The sequence below is a fragment of the Setaria viridis genome, chromosome 3 (genome assembly GCF_005286985.2).
Source record: "Setaria viridis chromosome 3, Setaria_viridis_v4.0, whole genome shotgun sequence".
In the NCBI taxonomy this organism is placed as follows: domain Eukaryota; kingdom Viridiplantae; phylum Streptophyta; class Magnoliopsida; order Poales; family Poaceae; genus Setaria; species Setaria viridis.
Genome location: NC_048265.2, coordinates 21,199,647 through 21,211,524, shown reverse-complemented (window position 1 = coordinate 21,211,524; position 11,878 = coordinate 21,199,647). Strand labels below are relative to the sequence as shown.

The window sequence follows — 11,878 nt, the reverse complement described above, 5'->3', positions numbered from 1 at the left end:
GGCACACGACGGTGCCAAGCTCCAGGATGGCTCTGAGTATCAGAGTCTTGCTGGGGCCCTTCAGTACCTTACTCTGATTCGACCTGACCTGGCGTATGCGGTTCAGCAGGTGTGCCTCTTCATGCATGACTCGTGTGAGCCCCACATGGCCCTGATCAAGCGCATCCTGCGCTATGTGAAGGGCACGCTCTCCTTCGGAGTTCACATTGACACTAGTCCTGTTCAGTCTCTGACAGCCTACTCCGACGCTGACTGGGCTGGCTGCCCGGACTCTAGACGCTCCACCTCCGGCTTCTGCGTCTACCTCGGCGACAATCTGGTATCTTGATCCTCTAAGCGCTAGACCACGGTGTCTTGTTCCAGTGCTGAGGCGGAGTACCGGGCTGTGGCTCATGCTGTGGCACAGTGTTGCTGGGTGCGCCAACTTCTTCAGGAGCTTTATGTCCCGCTTGCTTCGGCCACTGTTGTCTACTGCGACAACATGAGTGCTGTCTACATGACAGCCAACTTGGTGCATCATCAGCGCGCGAAGCACATCGAGATTGATATTCACTTCATCCGTGAGAAGGTGGCCTTGGGTGAGGTCCAGGTTCTCCATGTGTCATCCTCTCATCAATTCGTGGACATCATGATGAAGGGCCTGCCAACTCCTTTGTTTACTGAGTTTAGGTCCAGTCTGTGCGTTCGAGATCCTCCCGCTTCGACTGCGGGTGGGTATTAGGAAGTATATATGTATTTTAGGATGTATTTATTCTTTTTTTGTACACTTGATGTATTCCTTGTACTCCAAGCTATATTAGCCATATATATAGAGGTCACCCCCCATTAGGGTGTGTGGTATTTTCCCATCTACTTCTCTATTCTCCTAATACTCCGTATTATTGTCAATCATCAGCAGCACGTGACACCGCGCCCCCACCCAACGCACCTCCCTCCCTCCTCCGCTCGCCTCGTCACCGCCGGAGTGCGTTGCCGGAAGCCTGCGTGGGCGCGAAGATGGTGGCGGCGAGGCCTTCCCGCAGTCATGTGCGAATTCTGAGCCTCCTCAGATCCCTCTCACGTTATCCCCAGGTGCGGCCCGGGCCACCGGGTCCCTCACCCCGGGCGCAACGAGGGCGGCGGCAAGTCCTCCCCCGCGCGACCCCACGGCAACGGCCCGTGGCATCTTGCGGCGGTCTGTTGGCAGCCGGATGGCCCAGTGCTCGTTCAATTCGGTGTCTCCTTCGCCGAATCCAGCGGCTGCAGTGATGATGCGCAGCCTGATGGACATCATGCGTTCAAGATTTGGTGGCTGCGGCATGCGAAGTAACGGTTGTTGGGGCTCGGTGACGGCGGCCGTGATGATGCGCAACACCGGTGCTAGGTGCCCGCCTGGCTGTGGCTGTTGTGCTCCTCTAGTATGGGGGCCTCTTCGCAGGTGTCCCCAGTGCCAGTGGGCGACAATGACCCATGGCGGCTATGTGCACTAGCTCTTGGTCGTGTGTTGCGGCTCCTGCAGTGTCGGAGGCCTGAGGTAGCAGATCCTTTCATCTTCGCGACAGTTTGGTAATTTTGGTTGCATAAGTGGTACCTTGGCGAGCCTTACGATGGCAGTGGCGCATGGTATGGGATGTGAATCTTCATCTTAGGCTGTGTTGTGATGTGTGTGTGCAGAGATAGCAGCACGGGATGTGGTATGAGACGCTCCTCATAGAGAGAAGGTTACGTTGTGACAAGGATGGTGTGCTGCTATGGCGGTATAGTGGCTTGCGTTGGTCCCAGTGGTGTTAGTGTGGTATGAGATGGACTTCGTCGATGAGGGCTGCAATGGTTGTCGTGCTGCGATGGAGGCATGGCCGTTTGTGTTGATCGGCGATGGTGTGGTATGGGACACGCTTGGGCAACTTTGAGGCAGCACCTCGATGAAAGCCATTGTTCGTTGAGCCAATGGACCGACGACGGCAACACCTTTGGGCGTTGTACTCCTTCTGTGGGGCGTCTATCATGGCTGCTCCCTCCGTGTCTTGGAATCTTCTTGTGAAAACCTTGTATGTGCAGGACGAGCAGTGTCGATGCCGGTGGCGTCGTGCCCTCCTTGGAGGCATCGTTTTCGAAGTGCTTAGGTCTTCTCTGCTCAGTGTTAGCTGTGAAAATTGGTTGTCTATCCAGTGGTTCGTGATCATGACCTTAATTAGCGAACCGATGAAGTCTGATGAAGAAGTACCACTCATGATTCGGAATTGGCCAAACTCTGACGGTACTCTTGCCCTACTTGATGTGAAGATGGATCATCAGGAATCAACTTTACGAAGCAAGGCACGAAGGATGACTACTCGAATTGCAATTTGGAGGGATTTTTTTTAGCTACATGTGTCTTACATGTGCTGGTGTTGTAGCGAGGCTACCTTTTGTACTAACCGTGTCGTGATACATTTTTTTTTCAGTCTGAAGCGGCATTTTCATCCATTATATATATATATATATATATATAAAGCAGCAGCAGCACTAGAGGAGGAGGAGGAGCAGAAACGCTGGTTCCAGATCAAACGGCAAATCCCATCGCGGCCGTGCACCGCGCCGGGTCCCCGCCCTATCCAACCAAATCCACGACAAACTCCTTCCCCTCCACGGCTCCACCGCCTCCCGCTTCCCACCCCACCACCACCACCAGCTCGCCTCGCTCTCCCCACTCCACTGTCCACACGCGAGCGGGCTCCCTCCCCTCCCCCTCCCGCTCTCCATGTCCGCCGCTTCCACCGCCACCCGCCTCCTCCTCCCGCGCCCGGCCGCCCCCTTCCGCTCCCTCCTCCTCTCCCGCCGCCGCGGCCGCCTCCGCCGCGCGGTCCACGCCAGCGCCGTCGCCGCTGGAGGCGGAGGAGGCATCACCGGCGGCAGCGGCGGCGGTGGGGGCGCCGCGAAGGAGCCGCCGCGGACGCTGTTCCCCGGCGGCTTCAAGCGGCCGGAGATCCAGGTGCCCGCGCTAGTGCTCCGTGTCGGCGCCGAGGAGGCGCTGCGGTCCGGGGATGAGGTGGCCGCCGCCGTGGCGCGCGGCGTGGGGATCGTCGTGCTCGAGGCCGGGGAGGAGGGTGGCGGGCGCGCGTACGAGGCAGCGGTCAAGCTCAGGGCCGCGGTCGGGGACCGCGCGTACCTGCTGATCACGGAGCGCGTCGACGTCGCCTCCGCGGTTGGGGCGAGCGGCGTCGTGCTCGCGGACGACGGTTGGTGACTGAACTTCTCCTAAGCTTCCAGTTTGTATTGTCTTGCTTAGGTAGGTAGCAGTTACTGAGAATGCGGGGTTGCGGGGTATACTGTCCTCGAGCTTACATTTTCCAACAACCGGGTTTATGCTTCATTGCTGATCGGTCATGGGCACCTATCAGTCATGTATTGTGATGTACTACCTGCCAACCGTATACCTCGTTCCAAGTGTAACGCCAATAATTTTGAATGGATCATCATGGTAAACTTGTAACGTACTTATACTTCATTTTCTAGTTTACTAGGAAATCATGCTAACTTGCTAAGTCCTCCATCCGTTCCAAAATGTAAGACGTTTTGGTTTTAATCCTAAGTCAAAGTTTTCTAACTTTGACTATGTTTATAGAAAGATGTACCAACATCTACAACATCAAATTAGTTTAATTAAATCCACTATGAAATATATCTTGATACTGTATTTATTTGGTATTGTAGTTGTAAATATATTTTTCTATAAACTTGTTTAGACTTGTAGAAGTTTGACTTGGGATAAGATTAAAATGTATTGCATTTTGGATTATAGACTAGTAACTGCACTGCAAGATTTATGTATTTTAAGGTGCTCCTTCATTTATGATGCAGGTATTCCTGCTATTGTTGCAAGGAGTATGATGATGAAATCAAATGCTGACTCCATATATCTTCCAATTGTTGCTAGAACGATACGGTCAGCAAACTCTGCAATAAGTGCTTCAAGTTCTGAAGGGGCTGATTTTCTTATTGCAAATACTGGCAGTGACAATATTGCGGATGTTATGAGTGGTGGTGTTGGTCAACAGGTGAAGATTCCAATTTTCTTCACCTTAAATGAATCGCACAGTGGAGCAACTTATTCTGACATCACATCCAGGTTGCTCCAATCTGGTGCATCTGGAGTTGTTACATCCTTGGCTGGTATCCAACACCTCACTGATGATCTTATAGAAAGGGATTTCTCAAAAGTGGATGGGACTGAGGAAGTCCCACAAACGAGTTATTCTTCTGCTAGCACATTGGAAGATGCAAATAATGTAGCGGTCCTAACTCGCGAGAAAACCAAAGTTGCTGGATTTACAAAATTGGATGAAAAAGTGGTGCAGTTGATAGAGAGGGAAAAGCCTATTCTAAGTGAAGCTGTTGCTGTTATCCGCAAGGCAGCACCAATGGTGATCATCTAATGTTACACATTTGGTAGTTGAATATTCCTTGTAATGAATTCAACTGTACTTCATATCAACTTCTCTAGCATATCTTTGACTTGAATGTAATTGCTGATATTTGGTCACAGATGGAGGAAGTTGAGCTTCTAGTTGATGCTGCTTCTCGCCTGAGTGAGCCATTTTTGTTGGTTATTGTGGTAATTTTGGGTTTAATCAAGTATTGATTTTTACAGCATCCATTACGTACTTTATATTCGATAACCTTCATGTATACTGCCACTGACCAATTGATGTATGAAACATGATTCTTGTGTTATTTACATAAATCATGGTACGGTGCTATAGGACAGCCATATCAATATATTATGCATCTCTCTTGAAAGCAATCAGCAATCTTAATGTATATTTTTCTCTCTAATAAGGACTCCAATATTGTACCTGCTAAGTCAATAGTTTGAAATATGTGTTTCCAGTATTGTACATGTCATGAACTACCAATTAATTTGTAGCATTTAGTGCTTTATTCTGGTTTATTTTGTCATGAAACATGGTTTGAATTAGTTCTTATTTCTTTCCTGTGCTGCAATCCATACCTTTTACTAAGAAAAGATGCTTCTGCTCGTCCTCATTTGGTTCAAATATTGTCGCATATGTGTCCACATGTTGAATGGTTCTGTATGTGCATAAACAAACATAATGCAAGTTAATTTTTCAAGTTAAACTATGGCTTTGGTCCCTCAAAATCTGTAAGCTAACTAGTAGTAGGAGCACAGGTCCAGTTCTACAGTTGTACAAACATATGTGTTGGTCATATTCATTTTCCTCACATGATTATTTGGTATGAACCTGAAAGCTGGAGTATTTCCTTAGTCACTATGAAATAATTTGACTGCTTGTTCTCCACTTTATACATTTTTCGCATTCAACAACTCATTTTGTTCGTTCAATAATCCTTTTAACACTCGTTCTGAGTGGATCCTCCTTCAATTTGTCGCAGGGTGAATTTAACTCAGGAAAATCAACTTTTATAAATGCTCTACTTGGAAGGCAGTATCTTCAGGAAGGAGTTGTGCCTACGACTAATGAGATCACGCTACTATCATATTCCGAGATTGAATCTGAAAGCTTTGAACGATGTGAGAGGCACCCAGATGGTCAATTCATGTGCTATTTATCTGTTCCTATTTTGAAGGAAGTAAGTATTGAATTTCTGGTGACTGTCATGTTGATATTCTTTCCTAATCTCAGAGATGGATGCGTTCAGTATCATTTATTCAATACATAAGTGTAGAGTGGTAGAAGGGGGGAAACACCACACACCCAATTGTGTGTGTGTGTGTGGAGTGGGGGGGGGACTTTATATATATAGCCAATATGGCTTGGTATACAAGGAATGCAATCAAGTATACAAGGCAATAAGGTATACATATCTAATAGTAAGTATTGAATTGTTGGTGACTGCCATGTTGATGTTCCATCCTTACCTCAGGGATGTATGCATTCAGTTCATTATTCAATACGTTAAGTTAAAAGAGCTAAGGATAAATGATACTGAATGCATGCATCTCTGAGATTAAATAAGCTTAGCTAGCTGGGTCTATTTTCCGTTTTCACCCATTTGAAGGCTGCTTTCTGAATAGAACTCAAAGATGTATTGGTTCCATGAAAGCATTTTATGATCAAATAATCAAAAGGAATATGATAAATTATTATGACAAACTTCTTTCTCCTTCAATCTGCTGTAGCTGATAACATGTACCTGTCTGTTAATTGTAGCTGCCTGACTGCTTGGCTATTAATCAGCACTTATTATATGTAAATGATGGTGCCATGAAATTATTTCCAGTTTTGGTTCCACCTTTTTTTTTTACTTTCTGTAGTTGCGTTGGTGCCCCAGTAACATGGCCAACTCAGCAGTGCATTTTCTTGCTTTACTTCATTTTGCTTCTCATAAGGTGCTCCATATTTAGTTATTTACTAATTAACAGATGAATCTAGTCGATACACCTGGAACCAATGTTATTCTTCAGAGGCAGCAACGACTTACTGAAGAATACGTGCCGCGAGCTGATTTAATACTCTTTGTCCTATCATCGGATAGACCATTGACTGAAAGTGAGGTAAACTTTTTTTAATCTGATTATGCCACATGCTGACACATTTAATATTATGGTTTTTATCAGCACATAAAAGACAAATGATACAGTATTGATCCCATCTAAAGAGTAGACTGTTAAGATTGTGATATGCATGGCGTTGTTGGATTGAACTTTTAATTGATAAGCAGGAACATTTCAAAATTTTGGACTTCCAGTCAGTGCCAGTCTAAAGGCATTTTGGTCTAAATATAAAATTTAATGATTGAAAGGGCTCTTTCCATGGATTTCTTGCTGATACGCATATTTATGTCAAGCCTCTAGAGTGTACAGTTCTGATTTATATTTGGAGGATGTAATTTTTTTCCCTATTTTCTAATAGGGCTAAACGTTGTTTCTTGTAACTTCTAGGTTGGATTTCTTCAGTATGTCCAGCAGTGGAAAAAGAAAGTTGTATTTGTTCTAAACAAATTGGACCTCTATCGGAACAGCTATGAGGTATGATATGTCATCATTTCTGTACCATTCAAAATCCCAGCAAGATAGTTTTGTTCCTATTGGTTGTTTGATTGTTTCTAATTCATTGTTTTGCTTCTCAAAATGATGTCTGCAGCTTGAAGAAGCTACTACATTTGTCAAGGAAAATGCAAAGAAATTGCTTAACACAGAGGATGTAACACTGTTTCCTGTATCTTCACGCTCCGCGCTGGAAGCCAAGCTTTCATATTCCAAAAACGGTGGTGGAAAGCATTTGATGGAAGCTATGTTTAATGATCCTAGATGGAGAAGCAGCAAGTTCTGTGAACTTGAGGATTACTTACTGAGCTTCTTGGATAGTTCAACAGAAAATGGAAAGGAAAGGGTCCGGCTGAAACTTGAAACGCCAATAGGCATTGCAGATCGTTTGCTAACATCATGTCAAAGACTTGTGAAACTAGAATATGAAAAGGCTGTTGATGACTTAACATCCATCAAGGATCTAGTTTCTGGTGCAAACAATTATGCTTCCAAGCTTGAGGCTGATAGCAATTCTTGGCAGAAGCAGATTTCATCTCTTGTAAGTGTTTCAAAGATTACTGGTTGTTTGTGTCTTAGTTAAGTTACACTTTGATATACTCCCTCATTTACAGAAATATAAGGCATGTGTTTCTCCTGCCTTTGCTGCAAAATTTTGGCCAAATGAAACCAAATGATGATTTTCCTGCTATGTAGTTTGTACTTATATTTCCCTCCCTCAACATCATTTCTAAATAGAGTTAAATACACTAGGTTCCTTGACTGGTACCACGATATCATTCAGTTCCTTGAACTCTTATAATGCAAATATAGATCCTTTTTTCCTCAAACACACAGGAGAGTTGTGTCATTGTATTAAGATAACCAAAGAAAAGGCTGGCTGGCCTGTACACAGTGCCACGAGGGCAACCTGAACAGAAATACACACACTGACACAACCATTTTCTAATCATGTACCTGTCCGTTCATGCTGATTTGGTGGTTCTTGACCCGCAAGGGTAAATTGATGCTAATTAGGAAGATGTGAACCTCAAGTGACATGCTTAACAAGTTTAAGTTTAGGGACCCAGACCTTAATCTTAAATGTGTACGGATGTAGATGAAATGGCAGGACAATTTTAAGGGCTGCAGTTGCGTTTTTCTTTTTATAATGAGCACATGTATCATTTCAGGTGCATATATGAGGATAATTTAGTCATTTGATCCATGTTAGTTCCCATCAAGTTTCGTCCTCCAGTTCACATGTGGTCAAATATACAATCTTTAACTTGTCATAAATGTATCTACTGCTTGCCTAGTGTTGGCAATGGCATTTGGTGAGACCTTTTGAGTGATTTGGTGAGACCTTTCGAGTGATACTTATTTGTTCCTGGACATTGATAGCATGGTTATATTTTTTTTTCATGCAGATTGAGAGAGCAAAAGGTCGAGCAGTAACACTCATGAAATCTATCCTTCAGTTGTCAAACATTGACCTTATTTTTACGTACACAGTTAAAGGAAAAACAGGCAGTTCGACCAGAGCCACGTCATTTGTTCAGAATGACATTCTGACTCCAGCTTTTGATGATGCTGTGGTATGTTTGATATTATACTGACTCTAATCTTGTCATATTCTGATCAACATATACTTGTATACATATGATTCATGTGTGAATGCATAAATAAACTGGCAACTAATGCAGCATGACCGTTGCTGACAAACTGTTCGCTATATCAAAGTTAGAGAAGTTTTGACTTAAAACAGCCTACATTTTGGAACGGAGGGAGTACCCACCTCCATCTTTTAAATGAACTGGGTTTTGCATGTTTATGGAATAAGCATTCACATAGCCACACATCAAACCTGAACTGTGTAAGCAAACAGAGCTAAGTTGTGCCAGTTCGTTTAATGTTTCTTGAGCAGCCAATTAATTTAATTTAATTTAAACATTTTATAGCATTGTTAATTTTACTATTTCTCAAAATGATGGTACCCTCTTTTTGTTAACTGCTATCGTTGTTCTCATATATTTTTTCTAAGAATAAATTTCATGGAACTATGCTTTTTTGGTTTATATTATCACAAGGTACACTTTTTCAATAACAGTGTTTGTGTGGGTGTCAACTGACATCATGGACCTACATGTAAGGCTGGTAGAGCTCATTTATCATTAAAGCTAACTGGTGTCTTGCATGCAGGCCTAGGATGTCAATCAATGTCCAAATTAACAGCTTTAGCTAAAAGTGTAATTTTGTGATAATATGTGCAAAATATGTGAGTTCTCCAAAATTGCTTCAAAAGGGGGTAATTTTGCATTTATACCACATAACTGTTATCTGACATTTACTTCATATTTTAATTATTTGTGTTGCATGCTTACGTATTCATGTTATCATTAAAAGTCCTTTCTTTTGTTAGAATATACTGGGTGAATATTCAACATGGCTAAGTTCAAGCAATACACGTGAAGCAAATTTGTATTTGGAATGTTTCCACAAAAGATGGGCTGCACTGGTTGCTCAGGAAGAAAGGGTCCTGTCAGATCCAAATGGACTTGTTAATGAAGGAGAGAAACTCACTGTAAAGGCACTGGATGGCTTTGACGCCAGTTCTACTGCTAAGGTTTTTGAAGAAGAAATCCGAGAAGTGGTATGCTTATTATGGACCTGATTCTCCTTATGCCAATTGATATGTTTCAAAATAAAAATGCTTGCTGCCCTATTGTTGTGGCTCTAATTACAAGAAGTACAACACACTTAGATTTATGGGGGGCAAAAGCTGAAGTTTCAGCACAGATATTAAATTATACTACCTCCATTCTCAAATATATGATGTTTAGGACAAGCTAACTAGGATAATAGGCCAAACCACTGGAAAGCCCTAGGGAAATACTGAAAACTGCAGTTTATTGTAACATGCATATATAAATAAAAGAATGATAGCAACATGATTTTCACGAGTACAAGCTTCATGCCAGTACATTTTGGACAATGAAGGTAATTATGTTAGGAACTTTTGTAACAATGAAGATTATCTGCGAGAGAAAACAATCATAAGTTGTGTTACCACCACTTACCAGAATATTTAAACCTCTGAAGTAATAGTTTGAGGGCATAATGTACTTTGCTCTTATTAATCTAAACTATTTGATTTATATCTGCTTTGACAAAAAGCTACTCCCTCCGTCCCAAATTACTATTCGTTTTGGCTTTTCTAGATACATAGCTTTTGCTATGAACCTAGATATATGTATGTCTAGATACGTAGCAAAAGCTATGTATCTAGAAAAGCTAAAACGAATAGTAATTTGGGATGGAGGGAGTACTTCATTATTCACACCATTATAAACTATGCCGTATTTTGAACACGTGCATGTATAAGAAGATTATAAATGTAGGAATCATCAAGAAGAGATGACTAAATTTCCTTTTGTACTTTATTTTCCCACTGAATAAGAAAGTTTTCTGAGCGATCTGTCACAAACAGATGTGAAGAACTCTAAAAACATCAGCAGTTATGCTTATTTTCTGCAATGATTCTCAAAAATAATATACATACATCATGAATTGGAATGTAAGAATACGACCAGCATCAAGGGTTTAAAAGCATTTTAAGTTTTACTGAATATTCACCAACTCATAAGCTTTGTCTTTATCTGAGTGCATGGCAAGACTTCAAGCCGCAGTTCACTTCATTATCCATTTGTTGTTCATCATTGTTATGTTTATTTCTGAGCTTAGCTATTGCACTTGAAGGCTTTTGGAACATTTGGAGGACTAGGCGTTGCTGGATTGTCAGCTTCTCTTTTGACGTCTGTTTTGTCAACTACACTTGAAGATCTTCTTGCTCTTGCACTTTGCTCAGCTGGCGGGTAATTCTTAATTGATAATTGGAATTTATTCTTTAGCGAGTCCGTTGACAATGAAATGGGAAGAGTGGTGTGTAACCATAAACCATATCCATATTGATATAAGGACTGATTGTCCTTTTCAGGTTTATTGTTTTATCAAGTTTCCCTGGTCGACGGAAGCTTGCAATAGAGAAGGTTAACAAGGCTGCCGATGAATTGTCTCGGAAAGTTGATGAAGCTATCCAAAAGGATATCTCACAGAGTGCTAATAACCTAGTCCGTTTTGTTGAGGTTATCAGCAAACCGTACCAGGAAGCATGTCAGCAAAAAATAGATTGGTTGCAGGGTGTTCAGGGTGAACTGTCTGCTGTTGAGCGTAAGCTCCAAACTTTGAAAGTTGAAATCCAAAATCTTCATGGATCATGAGGTTTCACGTTTGTTTATACCTTGTTTATTTGCAATTAATTCTTTGGATGGATATACTAATCAATTTTTGTTGATTAATACTTTATTGAGATGATGTTGACGTAGTGACTACTGACTAGTGCCTTTACCTTTACGGTATATGATAATCTGTAATATATGTTGTAAATTCAGAACAAGTGATAATCTAAAGTGATGGGCAGTCGCCCTGATAACTGATGATGCTATCGTAAAGGATCTGCAGCGACCCTACATTTTTTTAAGCTTAAATCTTTCCCTTTTCTGGCGCAAGCCAAAAGAAAAAGATTTGCTTTCAAAGTTTTAGTTGATGTTATTTAACATTTATCATGTGATCTAATTTTAAATTTATCCCTTCATACCAAATAGATGTGAGGTGTGGTGCCTCTTCACCATGTGTGTGTATACAGATTCTATCACGTATATATATGTATATATGTACAGACTTTATGAGATCAATACAACATTCATCCACTCGTCTCTCGTGTCTCATTTATATTCAAGCACTCAATTTCAAACAGTTGGGAGTAGGAACAGTAGAAATGATCATGCTGTTATATATTCACAATATAAATGTGAAAGGAGTTTATAATTATAGATTTACAGGAAAACAAAG

The 11,878-nt window shown here is 42.2% G+C and overlaps 1 protein-coding gene across 3 annotated transcripts; it reads left to right on the top strand.

Moving 5' to 3' along the window:
* The first annotated feature begins 2,571 nt into the window (after nt 1-2,571).
* On the top strand, nt 2,572-11,463 carry LOC117848439 (probable transmembrane GTPase FZO-like, chloroplastic). 3 transcript variants are annotated; one of them, XM_034729847.2, is made up of 11 exons: nt 2,611-3,197; nt 3,820-4,382; nt 4,505-4,573; nt 5,374-5,571; nt 6,365-6,496; nt 6,884-6,970; nt 7,086-7,529; nt 8,398-8,565; nt 9,390-9,620; nt 10,727-10,842; nt 10,965-11,463. In XM_034729847.2, the coding sequence occupies exons 1-11, from the start codon at nt 2,720-2,722 to the stop codon at nt 11,245-11,247; spliced, it is 2,769 nt and encodes a 922-aa protein (XP_034585738.1). In that variant the 5' UTR covers nt 2,611-2,719; the 3' UTR covers nt 11,248-11,463. The 3 variants fall into 3 exon arrangements, 1 of the variants encoding a protein (XP_034585738.1); XR_011897809.1 differs by lacking the exons at nt 10,727-10,842; nt 10,965-11,463 and adding an exon at nt 9,170-9,275 and having other exon boundaries at nt 2,588-3,197; nt 9,390-9,530; XR_011897810.1 differs by lacking the exons at nt 9,390-9,620; nt 10,727-10,842; nt 10,965-11,463 and adding an exon at nt 8,161-8,304 and having other exon boundaries at nt 2,572-3,197.
* Nucleotides 11,464-11,878: the final 415 nt, after the last annotated feature.